This window comes from Corythoichthys intestinalis, chromosome 2, assembly GCF_030265065.1.
Source record: "Corythoichthys intestinalis isolate RoL2023-P3 chromosome 2, ASM3026506v1, whole genome shotgun sequence".
NCBI lineage: Eukaryota > Metazoa > Chordata > Actinopteri > Syngnathiformes > Syngnathidae > Corythoichthys > Corythoichthys intestinalis.
In genome coordinates this window covers 19,903,654-19,928,623 of record NC_080396.1, presented here as the reverse complement: position 1 = coordinate 19,928,623, position 24,970 = coordinate 19,903,654, and the positions used below count along the sequence as shown (strand labels likewise).

The 24,970-nt window shown below is 38.8% G+C and overlaps 1 protein-coding gene across 3 annotated transcripts in view; it reads left to right on the top strand.

Moving 5' to 3' along the window:
* The first annotated feature begins 5,663 nt into the window (after positions 1–5,663).
* Positions 5,664–24,970, top strand: part of plod1a (procollagen-lysine, 2-oxoglutarate 5-dioxygenase 1a) — a 36,227-nt gene continuing 16,920 nt past the window's right edge. For all 3 annotated transcript variants that reach the window (XM_057860106.1, XM_057860088.1, XM_057860096.1), the window contains exons 1-7: positions 5,664–5,835; positions 13,503–13,594; positions 16,657–16,787; positions 17,683–17,846; positions 18,214–18,326; positions 18,447–18,510; positions 18,937–19,034. In XM_057860106.1, the coding sequence (XP_057716089.1) occupies positions 5,748–5,835; positions 13,503–13,594; positions 16,657–16,787; positions 17,683–17,846; positions 18,214–18,326; positions 18,447–18,510; positions 18,937–19,034 (750 nt within the window). In that variant the 5' untranslated portion in view covers positions 5,664–5,747. The remainder of the gene's footprint in view (positions 5,836–13,502; positions 13,595–16,656; positions 16,788–17,682; positions 17,847–18,213; positions 18,327–18,446; positions 18,511–18,936; positions 19,035–24,970) is intronic.

Here is a 24,970-nt window from a genome sequence, read left to right as displayed (position 1 = left end):
TTAACGCACATGTCCCGCTCAGACAGTATTCTGCCTTTTGGTAAGTTTTACAGCAAGGCTTTTTGTGCTAACAGCGAACTCTTGTGGTCGCTTTGCGACATGGTTTATTGGTTTCTTGCCAGTTCAATGTGGCTGCACGACGTCTCTGTTGTGCTTATATGATCCTTGGACAAGATTTGTCCGTAAGTATGGTTGTTGTAAAGAATGTACATATTATGTTAATAAGCGAAATGTTATATTTTTTTGTATGAGACGCTTTTTGTTTATGTTCTATTTAATCTGTATAGCGTGCTAAGCTAACGTTGTTGCTAATGCAATGCTTGCGTACTTTTTTTTGGTAGTTTTACGACGGTCTAAAGAGGACAATGGTTTGAGGCCATTTTATAAATAAATCAGATGAAAAAGGAAGAAGTCTGATTATTAAGGCGTCATTCACTAGCTGTCTAGCTTTGGAAAATACGCTTCGGAGTGAGGACAGCATAGACAGATTTAAATGACAGTAGAGTGACATGCCCACTACAGTCCTTATGTACTGTATGTTGAATGTATATATCCATCTTGTGTCTTATCTTTCCATTCCAACAATTTATTTTACAGAATATATATATAGTTCACAGAAAAATATGGCATATTTTATAGATGGTTTGAATTGCGATTAATTGCGATTAATTACGATTAATTAATTTTTAAGCTGTAATTAACTCGATTAAAATTTTTAATCGTTTGACAGCCCTAGTTATAATATCTGTGCTGGGTCAGTTGGAACAAAGACCAGGACCCACTGCGGCCCTCGAGGATCGGTTTGCCCAACCCTGTGTGAGAGGGATCCACGGATAGAAAGACTTGTAATTCTTAAGAGATGAATGTGACTTTGTATATTGTGACTAAATATTGCCATCTAGTGTATTTGTTGAGCTTTCAGTAAATTATACTGTAGCCATTTAACTGTTCTGCCCAAATGCATGATGGGAAGTGGAACCATGACTGTGCGTAGTGGCACCAATTGATATATCTTCTCTGCGTTGGGCAATAACATAGGGTGTTAATAAGAAAAGATAGCACCTTGCTTTCCCACATTGCTCTCCACGATATTTCTAATTGTTGAGAGAGGGATTGTAAGGCTTTAGCCAATTAAAAAAATGCTCCAAAGACTGCCAAAATTCACTTTACTCGTTTAACGCTGCCTTTTAGCTCTATATATAGGTAAAACGGTGCCATTATAATTTGAACACGACAATGCGTGAGTGCGTCGTGCAGCGCATGCATTAATTGCTTTAAATATATTAGCGTGATTAATTTTAAAAAAATAATTACCGCCGTTAACGCGATAAATTTGATAGCCCTACTTTAAGCCAAAACTAAAGACTCTGGATGAGGGTAAGGCATTTTGTCTGTAACATTAAATACAAATAGAAGACGATTTAATTAAAAAATACATATAAATTAAAAAAAGGCATGTCCGATATTTTTTTGCCCATTCCGATACTTTGAAAATGATGTCATCTTTACTTTTAACCAATGTGGTTTGTACTAAAACAAGCAGCACCTGACTGCAAGCAACTGATTACTAGGGCTTCAAAACGATTAACATTTTTAATTGAGTTAATTACAGCTTAAAAATTAATTAATCGTAATTAATCGCAATTCAAGCCATCTCTAAAATATGCCATATTTTTCTGTAAATTATTGTTGGAATGGAAAGAAAAGACAGGACCGATATATAAATTTAACTACTGTACTCTACTTTAAGTACTGTATTTGTTTATTATAACAATAAATCCACAAGATGGCTTAATGCTTTTCACATTGGAAAATGAAATTAAACTCGATTAATTTCACAGTGTTTCTATTTTTGTTTTCATGTTGACATTCTCATTTTATCGCATCCTTGCCTTACATACTATTTTCATGGCGTAAAATGCGCCGCAACTGTTTTTTTTTTTTTTTTTTAAATGTCAACGCAGTGCACGGTACCCATAGTCTGTTGTATTTCTTCATACTAAGTGAGAGTCAACCTTCCACTGAGCAAACCAGCTTCTCCTCCCATCAAATAGAGGACTAGCAGTTGAAAGAAATGGAATAAAGCCTGTATTTTGTGGACTAACCAGTCCAAAACCTGGTCTAAAACGCCACTTTGCCTGGATTTAGTCAGCGTCCAAAAATTGTGCCCTGCGTGTCTTAACCTTCACCGAACCCCTTAGACTGACTCACCAAACCCTTGGGGTTCGATCGAACCCAGGTTAAGAACCACTGTATTAAAGTGAAGGAGGGATTTGCTTTAAAATACCTGAAGATGACGCAGTTTTCTACAGATTTCCAAACAGTTTGTTTTTAATAAACGTCAGCGATGCAGTAAATGTACCGCAATTGTACTAAATACTTAAAAATGATTATAACATGTAAAAAAATATTCAGCCAGCCTGAATAATAGCCAACTTTAGTCTGTTATAAACCAAGCAATTTATAAATTCATCAATAATTCAGTGAGTCCAGAGTATTTTAGGTGAGAACATCACTCACATAACGTTTTTTCAATCGAGCCGGCCAGAGTGGTTTTCTGTCACAAGATGGCCGATGATTAGGTAGTACGCCACTTACGCCGTTATAAGACATTTAGTCTCAGACACATGATATCTATGCAAGTTGTGGCACAATGCATATGAGTTTAAACCGTCCCAATGTAATTGTTTTTCAAGAGCGTCACTTTTTTTTAAATAAAATGTACTAAAAAATTCTTAATTTTTTTCCACATTCCCTATTGCAAAAAATACACATAAAAAACATTATTACTGTATATACAGTATACTGTATATATATTATGGTAACGTTTGGCGTCCCTTGACCTCGCACCCACAAAGCCGCGCATTTGTTTCCTGTTCTGGAGGCTTTAAGGAAAAAGTCGACCCACAAAAACTATGAGTCTCAGGGTGCATTCAATCACACAGCAAGAGGTTTATTGAAAAAGGCACACTTGGTTTCAAACCTGCCACAAACATATCCGAAACTAGCAGACACGTGGGGGTCAGGATAAAAACTTGGGGTCATACAGTATGTCATTCAGGTGGATGCAAACCTGTTTTCTTATCACCGAAAAGGAATTAGGTGGTTCTTTCCTTCTTATCACCTCAAAAGGGAGTAAATCTCCAGGAGGTAGCAGGCATCTATGCTTAATTCAAAGGAAAGAGATCATTTCTAGGTTCCAGTAAAAGTGAAACTACAGAACAATGGAGCACTACAGTGCCTTGCGAAAGTATTCGGCCCCCCTTTTCAACCTTTCGCCACATTTCCACCTTCAAACATACAGATATAAAAAAAAAATTAAATTGCCCCCCCCCCCCCCCCCCCGGTAACGCCCCTGCTTCAGACCGATGTCAAAGACTGGTAGATGGTTACTAAAAGCGTCTCACTAAAGTTACTTCAGCCAAAGGGGGTAACAGTAGCTATTAAGTGGTAGGGTGTCCTAACTTTTTCCTCAGTTAGAATATGCATTTTTGTTGATATATTTGGTTTAATGAGTAAAACAATGTTAATTTTTGTTATTTACCTGCAATTAAATCACTTTCTTTTGCAGCGATACAGAAAAACACGATCAGACATTGATATGAGAACATTTCTTAATAAAGAACTGAATATTTCATGGGGTGTCCTATTTTTTCACATGACTGTATATCGCAAATCGTATCAAATCGGAAGGTAGACAGAGGTGGGAACCTCTTGGTACCTCACGATACGATACGATTTGCGATACAAAGCTCACGATAACAATGATCTGATGATATGGCGATACAACGATTATCGATACATTGGTCAGGAAATCATTCTAGAATATTCTACAAACAACTAATAAACAGAAAAAAAAAGCTTCTGTTGTGAATGGCGTACCGCACGCAGGCTATTTTTAGACCGTGAAGCGGAAGTAAAGCCGAAGTGGGACATTATAGACCCGCCCTCGCATAGACCCAACGTAAAAAGTGCTACTTTTCGCAGGTAATCTTTCAAAAACGAACATGCCGATCACGCATTGTTTTTTTGGAACTTAGAAACGTAGAAACGACTCTAGACATTACGACCATGAAGGATGTTTTCTTCATACGTTCCCGGAAACCAAAAACTCGGGAGGAAAAAATGTGAAGACCGAATCAACTTGCGCGGACTTTAAACACCAGCTCGGCGAATCCATTCACATTTCATATGCAGTTAACATTATGTTGGGTTGGCATGGTCTTTCAGAGGACAAAAAGGTAAGCCATTTTTATATTTTTCTTTTTTTTTGCGTAACGTTGTGCCGTACTGCTTCTGTCTGACAATGAATGACCTGAAAAAAATTACAATGGTATCTGACTGCCACTGTTACCGTTTCTGTTATATACATATATATATATATATATATATATATATATATATATATATATATATATATATATATATATATATATATATATATATATATATATATATAAACAACTTTAGTAAGGGGGAAGTGTAAATATATTATAGGATTAAGATGTGTTATCATTGAAAAAATTCAAAGTGTTCGTTGGCTGTCACTGAGTAGCATTTGCGATCGCTACACAAAGCTAACTAAATTACCCCCAAGAACGGTAAGAGACGTAGGACAACCAGAGGATATATAAGAAAGACAGGGCTGATGGTAAAGGATAGCTTGTTGAAACCAGAGAATGTCATTCTCAGTCGCGTCGATAAAAAAAAGCTAAAGCTATGCTTAGGTCGGCTCGTTTTTTTCGTCTTTTTCAACCTTCGACACTAAAGCCATCTCTTTAACTGAATATTTTTATGTTCTTCCACATCTATGCCAGTCAATTTGGCACCAGGCACATCATTTTCGGAGAGAATTGGTAGGTTTAGCGCTGTAAACGTCTCCTTCGTACACGATTTCCATTCATTTCCTATTAGGGACAAACGATGGCTTGTCCTTGGTTAGCAACAGTAGCTAATGTAATGAATATTAATGAGCGGAAGTGACGTGTTGCTTGCGGTACGCCATTGGAATGAGTTTATCACTAGTAGACGTCCAATCAATTTGAACTGGGAGGGTGGCAGCGAATGAACATCCGTTCATTCGCTGCCACCCTCCCACTTCAAACGGATTGAACGTCTATGGCCGTCAGTGGCAGCCAATGCCAGGCAATAAGGTAATTTTGGGCTATTTAAGGTCATTTACCTGTTGATTTTCAATTGCTTCCTGTTGATTTTGGGGTATTTTACAGGTCACTTCCTGTTTATTTTGAGTTACAGAACAGGAAGTGGAATCACCCAAATGAATAGGCAGTGACTCAAACTCAACAGGAAATGACCTGTAAATGCCCTGAAAATCGGACAGAATGAATGTGAATGCTCTGGTTTCGAATGAACGAACGTTCCCAGTCTAAATGCAGCCTTAGAGTTAACTGTGACATTATTATGGTGGAAGATTTTGGTAGCAACTTGTTGGTTCCTTTTTATTATTATTTTTAGACATTGACACCTTTTTAAAACGATATCTTGATTCTTGGCAGGAGCATATCGATAACCTTTTGTGATACAAAGTATCACGATATATCACCATTTCGATATTTTGTCACACCCCTATTCCCATTCCTATACAAGAGGGAGGAGTGAGCGAGAGCAGAGAGGGAGAGAAGGGGGGCTTCTCCCTTTACGTTGCCGGGTCAGCAGGGAAAGTAATTCCGCACTCTCTTCCAGTCCTTTCCTTTCACACTCCATCCGTCTGTAAAGCTATTTTCGCCATGGAACTTTGGCCGACGCTGTTCCCCGTCCTTTTGTTGTGCACACTCCTTCCTTTAAGCGACTGTGACGAGCAGCGAGTCCCCGAAGGTAAGACAGACAGCGTGGCTTCCCCGTGTTAATTACTTTCTTGTAAGTGGCTAATGTTAATGGCGTCACACGTTCATGCAAATGACAGTGAACGCACCACGTAATACTTGAGGTGCTTTTTAAAAGTTCTGTGCTAGTTTTGTTGCAGTACGGAGGTTCATTACCAAAACACAACAAATCCCGCAAGTTTCTGCTGGAATTTTTGTGTTTTGGTCCTGGTTTGCCTGGTACAAGAACAAGTAAATGCTGGCTTTCTTAGCAGGGTTGTCGAGAGGAAATGAGGGAATTCTGTTTGTGGGGGACCCTAGCCTACCCCCACCTTTAAAAAAAAATCACTGAGTTGCGACTGTGCAGCTGACGTGGACTGGGCTGTTCTTGTTTGTTTCTGCCTCACAACCGGTGCATAGAATGAAGAATGTTGCTTCCACTGGGACTGCAAAATGTTCTGGAGAACAAGAAGCGTCTTGCATTAAAATTGAAGCCATTGTTAACCCTTCAAAGGACAAGTGACTATATTTTTGGTCATTAACAACAACAACAAAAAATTAAAAAAATTAAAAATAAAATAGACTAAGCGTCCACAAACAATACTAACATTTAGTCAAACCTGCATGACCAAAATGCGATGTCCCCATATGAGGACGCCAGGTTTAAATTATAATTATAATGTTATTATTTATTATTATTTTACATCATTTTTTGTATACGGCGGAAAACACTCAGGTGACTGGAAGTTCCGCTCTGAGATCCTCGATTTGGCCAAATTTCAAAATTGTCCGATATCATTGGGAAACTTAAAACCTCAAATTTCTAGGGGAAGAAAATTTTTGAACAGCAGGCCATTTTTTTTTTTTTGTTTTAAATGTTTTTTTACACAGCAAAACCCTATCTGGAGGTGAGAGCCCGCGAGAACAGAATTACAGACGCCATGACTCTTACGAGATATTATCGCGTAAATACTTTGTTTCGATCCAAAAACCCCATGTAGCATGTATCACTGAGTGTCAAGACCCAGCTGTGAATGGCCACAGCTGGATTTTGGGGGGATTTTATGCGTGAAACATGGTCATATAACAAGGGTCGCAATGCAGAAATCGCAGACATCAAGGAGTGGTCGAAATTTTCTTTTTGATAAATATGAGACATCAATGAATGATTCTAAGCTAAAAACGACAAACATTTTGAATAATAAACATAATTAATTACCATCGTTTTATGGCTGGGTTAAAACAAAAGCGGTTGCGCGATGTCTGTAAACGGGGGTTTTCAGGGTAAAACGGACAAATTAAAAATAGTTCGGGGGGTTCATGCGCCATGAATCTGCTATGGCAGCATATAGACATATTGTTCTATCAAACACAACAATTGTTTTGGCTTAAAATACAGCAGTTTCTTTTAAAGAGGAGTGCAAGAGCAGAAACTCCTTTTTCAGTCGTCTGTGTTTTCAGCCATGTATCACTGAGTGTTAAGATACAGCTGTGAATGGCCACAGCTGGATTTTTGGGGAATTTTATGGGTGAAACATGGTCATATAACAAGGGTTGCAATGCAGAAATCGCAGACATCAAGGAGTGGTCGAGATGTTTTTTTTTCATATATTTACCCTTTTAAGCGTTTTTTTTTTTTTTTTTTAATGTTTCTTTGTTTCGATCGATTATTTATCATCTAACATATCAGGGAAAATGCGAAAGTAACACACACACAAAAAAAATACAATTAAGCGATAGTTATGAGGCAGATATCCGTGACTTTTTTACAGACACCAATTTTGTCATTCTGACGTAATTTGTTTAAAAGTTTAAAACATGAGAGTGAATAATTTTTTAAAGTCGGTTTTTTGTTGTTGTTTTTTTAAAAATAAATATTGGATATTGAATAAGGATTGTAAGCTAAAAATGACAGACATTTTGAATAATAAATATGATTACTTACCTTCGTTTTATGGCTGGGTTGAAACAAAAGCGGTTGCGCGACGTCTGTAAACGGGGGTTTCCAGGGTAAAAGGGACAAATATGTCGGAAAACACAGACAAGACTGAAAAGGCAGTTTCTGCTCTTCACTCCTCTTTAAAAGAAACTGCGGTATCTTAAGCCAAAACAACTGTTGTGTTTGATAAAACAATATGTCTATATGCTGCCATTGCAGATTCATGGCGCATGAACCCCCCGAACTATTTTTAATTTGTCCGTTTTATCCTGGAAACCCACGTTTACAGACGTCGCGCAACTGCTTTTGTTTCACCCCAGCCATAAAATGAAGGTAATTAATTATATTTGTTATTCAAAATGTCTGTCATTTTTAGCTTAGAATCATTAATTGATGTCTAATGTTTCGTTTAAAAAAAAAATGACTTCACTTGCATATTTTAAACTTTTAAACAAATGATGTCACAATGAAAAAAATGGCATCTGTAAAAAAGTCACGGATATCTACCTCATAACTATTGCTTAATTGTATTTTTTTTGTTACTGTCACATTTTCTCCAATATGTTGGATGATAAATAATCGATCCAAACAAAGAAAAAAAAAAAAAAAAAAAAAACGTTTAAAAGGGTAAATATATGAAAAAGAACATCTTGACCACTCCTTGATGTCTGCGATTTCTGCATCGCGACCCTTGTTATATAACCATGTTTCACCCATAAAATCCCCAAAAAATCCAGCTGTGGCCATTCACAGCTGTGTCTTGACACTCAGTGATACGTGCTACATGGAGTTTTTGGATCGAAACAAAGTAAGTACGCGATAATATCTCGTTAAAGTCATGGCGTCTACAAATAATATTGCCCGTTTTTTTTGCTTTTAACCAAGAATTACGTCCATATCTATAAAGAATTGAGGGATTTCCGCATTTATTCACAAGAATTTTTAACGTAAAAAGCTCTGTCTGTGTTTCCACTTGGTCAGCTTTGACGGAGATAGGCCCTCTATTAATCGGCCCTGCATCCCGTGTCCCGTCAATACCTTTATGAAGTCTATGGGCAGGCAATGATTTAAATGAGTAAGAGAACAATTACTATAACTTTTTAAAATTGTTTAAACTCAGTTTACGCTTAAAATTCGTTAACACCTACTTTACACTTACATTTTAAACTAAAATACACAAAGAAGAACAGAAGGTAAATGTTCTCTTTATTTTTAGTTTATTATTATTTTTTAAATACCTTACATAAAGATAAAAATAATTATTATTATCTTTATTTAAAATATTTTTTCATTTTGCCCATAAAAATCATTTAAAAAAAAAAAACAAAAAGGACTTTTCAAAAATGATATTTCTGATTAACGCTATTTTATTTATTATTTTTGTTAGGCAAGGTAGGCAAAGTTGATGTGGTCCAAAATGCGAGCCGGAAACAGATGAACTGTGAAGTGATATTTATTGTACACGGGCAAGGTGTGGAGTGGCTGGTGGGTTGAGTGGTCAATGGCTGTGGGTGGAGCTGCGAGGGCTTGGATGGGTTTGTGTCCAAGGTTGACAGGCAATCATCTGGCACCTGCTCAATGCCCAGGCCGCTCATTAAATGCAGTGGTGGTTGCGGACGAGCTGCAGGTGTACTCCTAGCTCGTCCACACCCAGCCTGCCAAGCTTGAATCAATACCACAGTTAAAAACAGGAAGTGTTACAACAATAAAAGCGAAAGTAGAGGGGAGTGTGGGCAAGGACCACCACAATTTATCAACTTTAAAGTGCCATTGGGGCTATAATCACAGTGTATTTACTTTGGGTCAAATACGTATTTAGTCAACCACCAATTGTGCAAGTTCTCCTACTTGAAAAGATTAGAGAGGCCTGTAATTGTCAACATGGGTAAACCTCAACCATGAGAGACAGAATGTGGAAAAAGAAACAGAAAATCACATTGTTTGATTTTTAAAGAATTTATTTCCAAATTAGAGTGGAAAATAAGTATTTGGTCACCTACAAACATTCAAGATTTCTGGCTGTCAAAGAGGTCTAACTTCTTCTAACGAGGTCTAACCAGGCTCCACTCGTTAACTGTATTAATGACACCTGTTTTAACTCATTATCGGTATAAAAGACACCTATACACAACCTCCACACTCCAAACTCCACTATGGCCAAGACCAAAGAGCTGTTGAAGGCAGAGGTTGCGCTACACTTTTTCGTTGTCTGTCATTTTGACTGACAGTGTCATAAAAATCCGGTCATAATCTATTTTTACCCGTCACTTACATTTTTAAAATGATAATAATGACATATTCAATAGTATTTCGTTTTCATTCATTTTTAATTAATATTCTGTCCGAAAAAGCTTAACAGAGAATCCACACCGTGCCATCACACATCAAGCAGATGAATATGTAACTTTTTCTCCGCAGTGACAAAAACAGCTGACTGTGGCCCCAGTAGGTAGGCTACATAAGGAATAATGAAATTAACAGTTCACCTGCTGTTGCCTGAACTTCGTCTCACACCTTCCTCCTGGTGCGCATGGACTTGAATTGCGTGCCCGCTTGTGCACATCAAATGTTTCAAGTGGGATTGCTGCAGAGGCTATTGTCATGAGGTTTTGGACTTTTGCCTCGGACAGACGACTTCTCATGGCCGTTTTGATGTAGTTCTGGAGGCTGAATCCGCACTCTGCGGCCACACTCTTTTTTTTCACCTCTTTTATCAACACCATTGTCGTTTTGGGGCTTTTTGAAGAAACTTCGGACACTCAGTTTCCTTGACATTTTTCCGAGTAAGGCCAACGACGTGATGCATCAAGAGAGACAATAGCTAATTAATATGCTCACTCACCACCCTGTGGTCTGGGGTGTGAATTGCAACCTGTCAAAATGACAGATGGACTTCAGTTTTTTCCGTCGCCGTTTTAAAAAAACGGTCAACGACAGAAAATATTCGGTTAACGCAACCCCTGGTCGAAGGACACCAGAGACAAAATTGTAGCCCTGCACCAGGCTGGGAAGACTAAATCTGCAGTTGGTAAAACGCTTGGTGTAAAGAAATCAACTGTGGGAGCAATTATTAGTAAATGGAAGACATACAAGACCACTGATAATCCCCCTCGATCTGGTGCTCCATGCAACATCTCACCCCGTGGCGTCAAAATGATAACAAGAACGGTGAGCAAAAATCCCAGAACCACACGGGGGAACCTAGTGAATGACCTACCGAGAGCTGGGACCACAGTAACAAAAGCTACTATCAGTAACACAATGCGCCGCCACTGCCTGCCAGGGACTCAAATCCTGCACTGCCAGACGTGTCCCCCCGCTGAAGAAAGTACACGTCCAGGCCCGTCTGCAGTTCGCTAGAGAGCATTTGGATGATCCAGAAGAGGACTGGGAGAATGTGTTATGGTCAGGTGAAACCAAAATAGAACTTTTTGGTAGAAACACAGTTTCTCGTGTTTGGAGGATAAAGAATACTGAATTGCATCCGAAGAACACCATACCCACTGTGAAGCATGGGGTTGGAAACATCATGCTTTGGGGCTGTTTTCCTGCAAAGGGAGCAGGACGACTCATCTGTGTAAAGCACAGGTGTCAAACCGATTCCAGAAAGGGCCAAGTGGGTGCTGGTTTGTTTTCCAACCAATGAAGAGGACACCTTTTCACCAATCAGATCATTTACATGTATAATCAGTTAAACTTTGTCAGGTGCTGCTTGTTTCAGCAGGAAGTTCATTGGTTAAACTCTCTTCACAGAATCGGTTGGAACAAAATCCAGCACCCACTTGGCCCTTTCTGGAATCGGTTTGACACCTGTGGTGTAAAGGAAAGAATGAATGGGGCCATGATTCGAGAGATTTTGAGTGAAAATCTCCTTCCATCAGCAAGGGCAATGAAGATGAGACGTGGCTGGGTCTTTCAGCATGACAATGATCCCAAAACACACAGCCAGGGCAACAAAGGAGTGGCTTCGTAAGAAGCATTTCAAAGTCCTGGAGTGGCCTAGCCAGTCTCCAGATCTCAACTCCATAGAAAATCTGTGGAAGGAGTTGAAAGTCCGTTTTGCCCAACGACAGCCCCAAAACATCACTGCTCTAGAGCAGGGGTTCCCAACCTATTCCACTAAGGCACACTGTGGGTGCAGGATTTCATTCTTACCAAACAAGATGACAACACTTTTTCCCCAATCTGGTGTTTTACAAGTGCAATCAGTTGATTGCAGTCAGGTGTGGCTTGTTTTAGCAGAAGCCTCATTGGTTCAACTGTCTCTGCTGGATCGGCTGGAACAAAAACCAGGACCCACAGTGTGCCTTGAGGACTGGGTTGAAAACCCCTGCTCTAGAGGAGATTTGCATGAAGGAATGGGCCAAAATACCAACAACAGTGTGTGAAAAGCTTGTGAAGAGTTCCAGAAAACGTTTGGCCTCCATTATTGCCAACAAAGGGTACATAACAAAGTATTGAGATGAACTTCTGGTATGACCAAATACTTATTTTCCACCATGATTTGCAAATATTTAAAAAAAAAAATCAAACAATGTGATTTTCTGGGTTTTTTTCCCACATTCTGTCTCTCATGGTTGAGGTTTACTCATGTTGACAATTACAGGCCTCTCTAATATTTTCAAGTGGGAGAACTTGCACAATTAGTGGTTGACTAAATACTTATTTGCCTCACTGTATGTTTTGTGTTATGTTTTGCTAGACGTCTAATCCATTTTGACTGGCAGCAATCATTAGCTTCCAGCCTGTCCCAGTCAAAATGAACTGGACTTCTAGCCCCATCTATGGCAGCCAGTGAATTAAATGAATGCTCTATAAAGGTTTAAATACAGTTTACATTGTTAGAATAGTTGACGTATTCCATCGTCATTGTACATTGTCATGCAAATAAATGTCCAAACTTTAATTTTAACTCGGCCAACAAACCAAGACCTTTTTGTAGATCATTTCATGGAGGACTGTCCTTTTTTTGGAAGTTGTTGCATAAATTACAACTGATCCACAAGGACAAGAAAAGTAACGTGGGCTATGCTAAAACTTTTGGAGAAGCCACAAAAGTATGGGGTTTGTTTACTGTGGCATGCCAAAAAATGAAACTAATGGAGTATGGCCAGGCTCAGTGACGCTATGCATCAGAATCTTACTATATATGGAATCCTGCTGACTAGTGTTGTCACTTGCACATAGTTTTAGAATAATTAGCCTGTCAATCATTTTATCAGTTGAGTAATTGGCTGCCAGTACCCGCGCTAGATTTCCAATCCATTTTTGACTAGGAGAGACATTTGCTTCCAGTCCTCCCAGTCCAAATAGGTCTAGAGCCATCGATGGCATTGAAAGATGGGTATTCACAGCCTTCCTCCCATTTTAAATGAATTGGATGTTTATTGTTATCATTGACAGGCAATGAGTTAACTCGGCTCAATGAGTGCTCTTAGCTAATTCGCTGCCAATTATCATGTTGCAAAATGAGGTGAGATGAATCCATGAAAATGTATCCTTAGACTTCATAATGGAATGATGATGTCTATGATTTATTGGTTAATCACAAAATTACTGGACAGATCAATCTATCAGTAACTCACTGCGAATTGCGACAAAAAAGTGAACATGGTAGAGAAAAACAGTTTTAAAGCTGTCAGACTAAAAACATTTGGGTTTTTTTAAGTATAGTATAAGTATACAGAGGCTTTCTGCGTGCCAACTCAAAATCTTTAAATGTCTTCAATGTTCTCTCCCAGATAAACTTGTGGTGGTGACCGTCGCAACCAAGGAGACTGATGGCTTCAAACGTTTTATGAGATCAGCAAAACATTTTAATTACACTGTAAAGGTAGGAAAATTGTTTTGTTTAGAAGCATGGTGACCTTGTGGTTTCTTCAGTTCTGAAAGTTGGGATTCTCATTTCAGTTACGACCTTCCTTTGTGGCGTTTGCACCTCCTTCCCTTTTTTGATGGTTATGTGCTATAATATAGTAAATTTATGAAATATTGAGACATTGTTGTCTCTGTGCTGCAGTATGTAATGTATATTGATCTGTTTTATTGACACTGCTATTTACAATTGTTTTGAATGTCTCACTTGCCACATGATTTGGCAGTTTGCTCTGAAAAGATGGAATTGACAGTGGAGCTCCCTGCATGCGTTGCGGGGGCCTGAGTAAAGTAAAATGTTATTAATTTGCCTTACTTTGGATGTTTTCATTATTGGCTAATTCTTTCCCAATGTAATGTACTAGTGAATATTAGGGGTGTAAATCACAAATTTCATACAATACAATTTTGTTTACCGATACTATAAAGTGCCACGATTCAAATCGATTATGTACACATTTAATACAATCAGTTACATTTCATCCTAAGCCAAAAAAATAATAAAAAACATTTTGGCCGATTTTAACAATTTTGTCGTTGAAATACTTCTTTTTCTCAAAACGGCATACTTAAAAGATTACCAATTTGTAGGCAGTATATACATAAAAAAATCATCGTCTCGCCCACCCGGGCGGTATGGTCTCTCCTTTCAAGCTCGGGTCCTCTATCAGAGGCCTGGGAGCTTGAGGGTTCTGCACAGGATCTTAGCTGTCCTTAGGATTGCGCTCTTCTGAACGGAGATGTCAGATGTTGTTCCTGGTATCTGTTGGAGCCATGCACCCAGCTTGGGGGTTACTGCCCCTAGAGTCCCGATCACTACTGGCAACACTATTGCCTTCACTCCCCACATTTTCTCCAACTCCTCCTTCAACCCTTGATATTTCTCCAGCTTTTCGTGTTCTTTTTTCCTGATGTTGCTATCGCTCGGGATTGCTACATCTATCACTACTGCTGTTTTCTGATGTTTATCCACCACCACTATGTCAGGCTGGTTGGCCATCACCAGTTTGTCTGTCTGGATCTGGAAGTCCCACAGGATCTTGGCTCGGTTGTTCTCGACCACCTTTGAAGGTGTCGCCCACCTTGACCCTGGGGTCTCCAGTCCGTACTCGGCACAGATGTTCCTGTACACTACGCCTGCTACCTGGTTATGTCGTTCCATGTATGCCTTGCCTGCCAGGATCTTAGACCCAAATCCATGAGAACTGCAATGAAGAAATTCAGAACTAGGAAATCATATTTTTCATTTATTTCCATATTATAGTAGAGCAGATTTAAATGTCATTACACGTGTATAAATACATATTAACAAAATACAGGTTAGCATCCAATCAGAGGTACAAAAATTACCAAGCGCAGTCTATACAATATGAACAGTTTGTAAAGATAAGAACAGTTAAATGCAGTACTGTAATTGGTTTAAGTAACAGTAATATACAGAGATATTGAAATGTACTACCGCCATCATAGCAAGTGGGTTTGAGTTAACAGTAGCATAGACCCCAATCATGTGACGTCACAACTCCGCCCCCCTGACTGGTGCCGCCTTATTGTCCGTCAGCTCATCATGTTTACATATTACCGCTACGTACATTCCTCCTATTACTGCGTGTTTTTCTGCTTGTCTAAGGAATCACCGCCTAGTAAACGAACCCAGAAACCTTCCTGAAAATCGTTAACATTGATTAATCAAAATGGTGAAGTCATGTGTGGCGGTTGGTTGCAGTAACAGAGAAGATAAACGGACATTTTAGTAGTTGCTGTGTGCCCATTGTTAAAAGGGCAAATCTCGAAAGCAGCAAGGTTTGTTTATCTCGGTCCATGATGCGTTTGTGTCGACAGCCGTCAGACAGCGGCGAAAACATCAATATGATGCCAACACGATCGCAGACATCACCAGACGGAGACTACGAAGCTCGTCACCACGGTCGCGCAGCAAGAAGGTGAGCGCAACAACAGGTGTTGTGCCGAAAAATAGCCGCCCTGCGTGAAATGTCCCCCCTGACGGGAGCGCCCACATGGAAACGACTTCCTTGTACCGTGAATATGTATTATTTTACTCTGCTTTAACTAATAAATGTCATACCTGTGCGATTGTCATTGGGATATGGTCGTGAAAACCTGTAGACTAATACATTTCTGTTCAAAGATGGTTATGTGGCCCAGTCCACGATTTGTTACTAAAATACAGTACTAATATTTTGTGTAATTGAATTATTTAAAACTGATCTTACAGTCGTAAATCCATTATTGTAATGCTTCCATGAAAACATTTGATGTTTTCACGTCAATAAAGCGTTATAAATAAGCGCTCCCATCAGGGGGGACATTTCACGCGGGGCAGCTATTTTTCGGCACACACCGGCCCGTTGTCGATCAAGTTTCATTTTACAATCGTGACAACGGTGACGCTCAGCTGACCAAAAGTTGGCTTATATTCGGTCCGATATATCCGATTTTGGGTACCCGACTCCTCATCGTAACATAAACTGGAGTATGATTGGAAATTTTGTAGTCTCATGACGAGCTCTGACGCACGGGACGGGACCGGACGGGAGGAAACATCGGTTTGGGCATCAAATATGGATCTGGCGACTGGATCGACCGAAGCTTTTCCAAATAACGACTTTTATGCAACACATCCAATGAGTTTACAGCGTCTGAAAGCACCGGGGCTTCCATAATTTGCAAGTGAATCCACCTTTAGAAACTACGATCATTGACAATACGGACACTCAATGACGGACAATATGGCGGCACAATACAGCGATCACGTGATTGTGTGACGTTGATGATTGGGGTCTATACACAAAAATAATACAGATATGATATTAACAATATAATAGATGGTGTTACTGTGGTTTACAGAAATTATACAAATGTGCTATGAACAATAAAGTAATTGGATTAACAGTAGTGAGAAAAAAACTTGTACTATGAACCCATACATAATTAATGACAAACATTCGTAGACAAAAGTCTCCTCGTTGGAAGAATTGAAGAATTCTTTGGTGTTTTCAGGTTCTCGGTCGGGGTCAAAAATGGACAGGAGGAGATTACTTGTCTCCTGGGGGAGGTCAGAAAGTGCGAATTCTGAAAGCAGCCCTGGAAAAAATGAAGGATGAAGATAAAATCATTCTTTTTGTTGACAGGTAACTTTTTTTCCCACTTTTAATGTTTGGTAATGAGCCTCCTAACAAACTTGCACTCTATTCCATTCTGCTTTATTGTCGGTTGTAACAGTAACCTCAGTGGCTCAGTGGAGAAGAAAATAGTTACGAAAAAAAATCTTTTTTGGTGTGTTGGTCACTGGCTTGCACCATTGCTGTGTGACAATCAGTGTTGTTAACAACGTCGTTAGAGTATAACGGCGTTATTTTTGGAATTAGTGAGTAATCTAATTAATTACTTTTATATGTATCTATTTCCAATGCTAAATCTGAATAAATACATTGAACACCCCCCCAAAAAATAATGCTACATCGCAGTTTTTATCTCATCGCGGCGGGTTCTGGTCCCCTTGAACAAGGGATCACTGTAATATATATATATATATTTTTTTTTTAATAACCAAAAATAGTCACTTGCCCTAAACTTTTCTTGAATGTTGTATCCATAAACCTTGTGTCACCGGCTGTCACGGTTCGGTGCGGGTTCAGCACAACAGGAAAAACAAAAAGGCTTTTTTCTCACAGCAATTGAATGTTAATTTTTGTATACCATTACACTCTTATATAGGTGAATTTTTAAATGTAAAAAATGTGACCTATGTTTTTTTTTGAATGGAAAAACAGTTGTTTAATTAATTTAATCAGTTAAGATAAACATATTTGATATGAAAGACGTTATAGAATGGATCGTGTAATAACGTTTAGAACATGAAAAGTAAAGTCAGATACTTCGCTGAGTAACTAATTACTCTTACATTGAGGTAATTGAGTTAATTTTGGGAGAAGTAATCTGTAACTGTAACTAATTACTCTTATAAAGTAAGGTTAACAACACTGGTCAGTATTATCTTCTGTCTTTCCTTTTTCTGTTCCACAGTTATGATGTTATTTTCGCATCAAGTCCTAAAGAGCTACTTAAGAAGTTTATGCAAGCCAATCACAAGGTGGTCTTCTCCTCTGAGACACTGATATGGCCCGACAGACACTTGGAGGACAAATATCCACATGTCCGGGAGGGTAACAGGTTCCTTGGATCAGGGGGTAAGCTGCTTATTTTTACATAAGACATTTGCTATTGTGTAAAATTAAAATACAGAATTGTTGTTCCTCCTAATGTGTATTAGTAATATGGTTCAAAAATAGGGAGATTTTCATGAATCCTACATAAAGCACTTCAGCCAGAGATAAGGTGGCTTAATGGTTACAGAAAGGTTGCAACAAGTAGTTTTTTATGGTGGTGCATTCACAGCTGGAGAGTAGGTTGCTCTTTTTAGAACAAAGATAGTTTCTCAAAGTCAGCAGGAAAAAAAGCAAACCTGGCTGAGATAATGAGTCCCAGAAGTTTCAAAGCTAGTTTGTATATTGGCACAGAGCCTGTTTGAGCGCCCTTTATTATTGCTTTCCTCAGGTTTTATTGGCTACCTTCCCAACATCAAGGAAATGGTTGCTGGGTGGGCAGGAGAAGACGGTGACAGTGATCAGCTGTTTTTCACCAAGATTTATATCGACCCTGAGAAAAGAGTAAGAAATGTTCTACTATGGGACTCGGTTTGGTGTTGTGGTTTTTTGGGAGGGTTTGTTGTTTGGCCATTACCTAAAATGTATTTACCTAAGAATAAAACATACATTACTGTGTTTCAGAAATCCATAAATATTACACTGGACAGCAAATGCAGATTGTTTCAGAATCTTCATGGATCTCTTGGTGAGGGAATCAATTCATCTTTTGTCATGCATGCCTTGAGAGTTTGTCCCCTCAATTTCATTCTGCCAAAAATGCTGATAAGACCGTCTCCATCTCCAAAGTTTCCTTTTCACATTTTGCTCAATGTTCAGTTCTATTTAATACAACACATTGAAAGAAGTTGCAGCTGGCTAAACAGGAACTGCATGTTTAAACATGAGCTGAACTCTGCAGTTTGTGTTGCAGTAAGGAATTTGTTAGTTCTACGTGAGACAGGGGTGATAAAGCTCCCATAGTCAGCATCCAACTGAATCAAACTGTACTGCCACATCATTCATCCAAAAAACAAAGCGGCATACAAATACAGACTTATTAGTTAAAATTCTGTACTTATTCTGTGACTTATTAATGTTCTGAGTATGTACTGTATGTGTAAACTCTTTCCAGACGAAGTGGTCCTAAAATTTGAGGAGCGACATGTGCGAGCCAGGAATTTACTGTATGATACTTTACCAGTTATCATCCACGGGAATGGGCCAAACAAGGTACTACTTATACACTACAAAACAATAGCATGGCAAAGACTTTTAAGAAGGTATTTTATGTGATTGGAACTACAGTGTATCCCAAAAGTGAGTACACCCCTCGCATTTCTGCAAATATTTAAGTATATCTTTTCATGGGACAACACTGACAAAATGACACTTTGACACAATGAAAAGTAGTCTGTGTGCAGCTTATATAATAGAGTTCATTTATTTCCCCCTCAAAATATAGTCATTAATATCTAAACCCCTGGCAACAAAAGTGGGTACACCCCTTTGAAAAAACGTACATCCCTGAATGTCCAAATTGAGTACTGCTTGTCATTTTCCCTCCAAAATCTTATGTGACCCGTTACAGAGTGCTGTCAGCATTGCTGCAGAGATTGAAGAGGTGTGTGTGTGTGTATGTGGGGGGGAGAGACTCATTCCCACCACCATGCTTGACTGTAGGCATGACACTCTTAGCTTTGTACTCCTCACCTGGTCGCCGCCACACATGCTTGAGACCATCGGAACCAAACAAATTAATCTTTGTCTCATCAGACCATAGGACATGGTTCCAGTAATCCATGTGCTTTGTTGACATGTCTTTAGCAAACTGTTTGCGAACTGTCTCGTGTTCAGTCTTCAGAAGAGGCTTCCTCCTGGGGTGACAGTCATGCACACCAATTTGATGTAGAGTACGGCGTATGGTCTGAGCACTAAAAGGCTGACCTCCCACCTCTTCAATCTCTGCAGCAATGCTGACGGCACTCCTGTAATGAGTCACATGACATTTTGGAGGGAAAATGACAAGCAGTACTCAATTTGGACATTTAGGGATGTACGTAGTTTCTAAGGGGTGTACTCACTTTTGTTGCCAGGGGTTTAGATATTAATGGCCATATTTTGAGTTATTTTGAGGGGAAAATAAATTAACTCTATTATATAAGCTGCACACAGACTACTTTTCATTGTGTCAAAGTGTCATTTTGTCAGTGTTGTCCCATGAAAACATATACTTAAATATCTGCAGAAATGCGAGGGGTATACTCACTTTTGTGATACACTGTATACTGTATTTTTTTTTAAAAAGTAGAACTGTAGGGGTACTAGAGAGCAGACTTACACGTAAGCAGCTAAATTCAAAAGAATAACCATAATTCTGACCTCTGAGACCGTTGACCCTTTCTTCTTGTCATCATATCACCTACCCTGCAAATTTGAGTTAAATAGGCTAATTATCGTGAAATTACTTTTTTGACCTCTGTGACCCTGGACCTCACTACCCTAAACTGTAATCACTACTTCCGTTTCATATTACGAACATATCCTGCAACTTTAATAATAATCCCGCGATTCCTTCTTGAGTTATCTTGAACACCAACATACAAACAGACAGACAAACAGACATATGGAACCGAACCAATAACATCTGCTTTTGTAATTATTACATTAAGATTACACCAAACTAGTATATATAAACTATATTTACAAACTATATAATATGATAAACGATTCAAAACAGTTATAGTAGATGCATTGAATTCAATTGTTTAGAAGGTGTTTGAAGAGTAAAATTAAAACACCCTGGAAAATGTGGCCAACTGATTAGAAAATAACACTGTAACAAACATAAAACGGGTAAAACAAAAAGAAAGGTAAACAGATGACGGTAAAATACTAGCAGCTGCAGTTGGCAAAATTGTACTGTTAAAAAACTGAAAAATGTTTCATGTCCGGTTAACAACTATCTACTATAAAATAAACGACATTTTAAATGTTCTTTTACAGCACATTACTATAAATACTATTTCTAATAGTGGTGATGACATCATAGCGCTGTCTTTCTCACCACTTGCCCCCTCAACCAGGATTTGAATCCGCATTGCCACTGTGGTAGTTGAGCGTCCTGACTACTGAGCCAAAAGTCCAGTCCCGTTTCAGCTGACAGTACATTTTCAGGGAGCAATGTTTTCTTCACCTTCTAAAGGTGTTGAACAAAATAATGGAAACACCTTTGAAAAATCAACAAAAAATAATTTAATATGGTGTAGGTCCGCCTTTTGCGGCATTTACATCCTCAATTCCAGGATTTCAATCCGCATTGCCACTGTGGTAGTTGAGCGTGCTGACTACTGAGCCAAAAGTCCAATCCCGTTTCAGCTGACAGTATTTTCAGGGAGCAATGTTTTCTCCACCTTCTACAGGGGCTGAACAAAATAATGGAAACACCTTTGAAAAATCAACAAAAAATAATTTAATATGGTGTAGGCAGAGGCATCGTGTCCCATTAGGCAAACCAGGCAATTGCCTAGGGCCGCCGGCCAGCAGGGGGCCCTAGAGGGCCAACATATTTAGCACACGCAGCTTTACTGCACTGTCACACTTGTCGCTGCCAGTGAAAGCCTTGTGTCTAAGTTCCCTGAAGGGGCCCCTTCACTCGCTCTACACCCCCCCCCCCCCCCCCCCCACGTGATTCAGAGTGAGAGTGAGCGGCGATTTGGCTTTTTTTTTTAAATTGGCATATATCCAAAATGAAGAGAAGTTATCCTTCTGAAAGCGGCAAAAGAAAAAAAAAAAGCAGAAGAGGAGAAAAGGAAGCAAGACAGCGGTGAGTGTACTATGTTACTGTAGTTTATGTCCTAATGTAGTAGAAACCGGGCACTTTAAGTGTCCTAAAAAGCGCTCTATGAGACTGAGGCGTTATTCTACTTTTATTAAATATGCTATTGCTCCAAGTCCAACTGTCCCCCTTACTTGCACACGCTCGAAGGGCCCCATGTTGCCTGGGGCCCCCGGGGACCCTTGCTACGCCTCTGGGTGTAGGTCCGCCTTTTGCGGCAATTTCATCGTCAATTCTCTGAGGTGTTGAATCATAAAACTTTGAATTGTTTCCAAAGGAATTTTAAGCCATTCTTCAGTTAGAACACACTCTATTTTACAGACGATGGTGGTGGAAATTGATGTCTTAACTGAATCTCTAAAACAGACCATAAATGCTCAATGATGTTGAGGTCTGGGGATTGTGCCGGCCATACGTTATGCTCAACTTCATTAGAATGTTCCTTATCTCTAGGTGTTTCCATTATTTTGTCCAACCAGTCTTCAGTAGCTTGGTAGTCAGCATATTCGACTACCAAGAGGACAATGTAGGTTTGAATCCTGGTTGAATAAAGGGAAAAGGAGCACAGTGATGTCATCACTACCATCAAAAACGTCTATATATGATCATGGTATACATTTATTTATTTTTACTAGGGCTGTCAAAATTATCGCATTAACGCGCGGTAATTAATTTTTTTAATTAATCACGTTAAAATATTTGACGCAATTAACGCACATGTCCCGCTCAGACAGTATTCTGCCTTTTGGTAAGTTTTACAGCAAGGCTTTTTGTGCTGCAGCACAACAACGAACTCTTGTGGTCGCTTTGCGACAGGGTTTATTTTTTTCTTGCCAGTTCATATGGCTGCACGACGTCTCGGGCTGACGCCTACGTTGTAATGTTGTGCTTATATGATCCTTGGACAAGATTTGTCCGTAAGTATGGTTTTTGTAAAGAATGTACATATTATGTTAGTAAGCGAAATGTTCTATTTTTTGTATGAGACGCTTTTTGTTTATGTTTAGTGAACCTGTATAGCGTGCTAAGCTAACATTGTTGCTAATGCAATGCTTGTGTACTTTTTTTTGTAGTTTTATGACGGTCTAAAGAGGACAATGGTTTGAGGCTATTTTATCAATAAATCAGATGAAAAAGGAAGAAGTCTGATTATTAAGGCGTCGTTCACTAGCTGTCTAGCTTTGGAAAAAGTAGACGCTTCGGAGTGAGGACAGCATAGACAGATTTAAATGACAGTAGAGTGAAATGCCCACTACAGTCCTTATGTACCGTATGTTGAATGTACAGTGGGAGAACAAGTATTTGATACACTGCCAGTGGATTTTCCCATTGGCAGTGTATCAAATACTTGTTCTCCCCACTGTATATATCCATCTTGTGTCTTATCTTTCCATTCCAACAATTTATTTTACAGAATATATATAATTTACAGAAAAATATGGCATATTTTATAGGTGGTTTGAATTGCGATTAATTGCGAATAATTATGATTAATTAATTTTTAAGCTGTAATTAACTCGATTAAAAATTTTAATCGTTTGACAGCCCTAATTTTTACACTTTACGGTTTTCTGTTGGTTTTTTTACGGCAATATTTTATTTTACTGTAAATAAATTTGGTGGTCTAAAATGCCTCATCACTGTTTGCAAAAACGAGCTCGTGTAGATCTGCATACAAACACAAATATAGAGCCCAGTAAAAAAAAAACAAGGTGCAAATTGTAAAATAAGTCCAGTTCACTGCAACCTAATTAATGACAAAATGTTAATGTCAATGTCAATTAATGTCAAAAGTCGTTACATAATTAATTTCAGGTATCATTCAGGCAGATGTGATTCCATCACAGTTTTTATAAGCTTATAAATTACTTCTCAATTGTCTCACTGTTTTTTTTTCTCCTCAAGTAAAAAGTCCTTTGACAGGCTTAATGTCCGTCAGACTGCTTCATCTATATATGGACAGTAAAAAAATTAATCAGAATTAATCTTTGACTGCAGCATTTTGATGATCTACAATAGCTCAACACACCCAGTCATAAAGGGCCTATAAATGTGAATATACAGTATTTTAGTTGCATGCTGACCACAGTATGCTAAATATTTTAAATTTAAAACTTATACTTTAAACTTAAAAAATACTTTCATAATGTACAAAGAGCACCGTCAAAGTAAGGACATCCTGACATTCTTGCCACACTTGCAAATGTTGTTCGTGATATTCCTGGTATCATGACAAAATCCATGATTTAAAGGGATCCATGGATAAAAAGACTTGCAGTTCTTAAAAGATAAACGTTATTTTTAGTTAAAATCATTTGATATAAAACCCCTCTTAATGTTTTCGTTTTTATACAACTTGTAAAATTTGTTTAACTAGTAGGTCGCCATTGTTGTTTACGTCGCAGGGCGGTGATGTCACATCGTTTAGCTGCTGGGTAGTGATGGGAATCGAGGACCGGTTCCTATAGAGAACCGGTTCCGTGTGTTTCGATTCCATGGAATCGTTTGGCAGTTGATCTAACAATTCTCTTATCGATTCCTAACAGTACAATTTACGTCACGTAACTTACTTATGTTACACACGTTAAATTCAGCAAATGAGACTACATAGTAATTCAAAGTGGGACCAACCACCAAGTTTAATCTGAGGAGTGGTTGCCGAGTGATTATGCATAAACTTTCACAGGCCAAGTAATTATTCATGAGACTACTTAAAGAAATGGTGATCTTTCAAAAAAAGTCTATTAATGGGTCGATCTTATTCCTCGTCGAATACTCTATAAGAAAAATATATATGCATCTAAAATAATCCTAAACGATTTTATTAGCAATTTTAATAGTCCTGTTAGAACGGTTCCTTGGGTATGCTTTCGTTCCCATAGCAACCAGTTAGTTACTTCCTGTTATTGTCCAACGTCACAAGCGCTGCGTATTCTGGGACCGAGAATCAGCGTAAGGTGCGCATTTCGAGCAGAGTGTGGCCACCTGTTAATCTGTTTGCGTCCATGAACGAATTTAAATATTTCCTCTTCATGTCATAAAGTTCTTATGATAAGTTAGAGCCGATATCAGCGCGATCATTTCGTGTTTTTACTGTTACGCCGGCTGGTTTCCCCTACTCGCCCTCGCTGCGTCTCCCGCTCGTTCTCGCTACATCGAGGAGAGCGTTGTTTACATTATATTCGCATTGCACATTTGTGCACTTCCGGGTTGTGCGCGCGCACTCCACTCTCCGCTCCTTGTGTTCTAACCGACGCCCCGAGGCGAATGAACCATAAAACATATTTAACCCAGAACCTCATACAGTTCATCAGTCCAAATTAGAATCGAT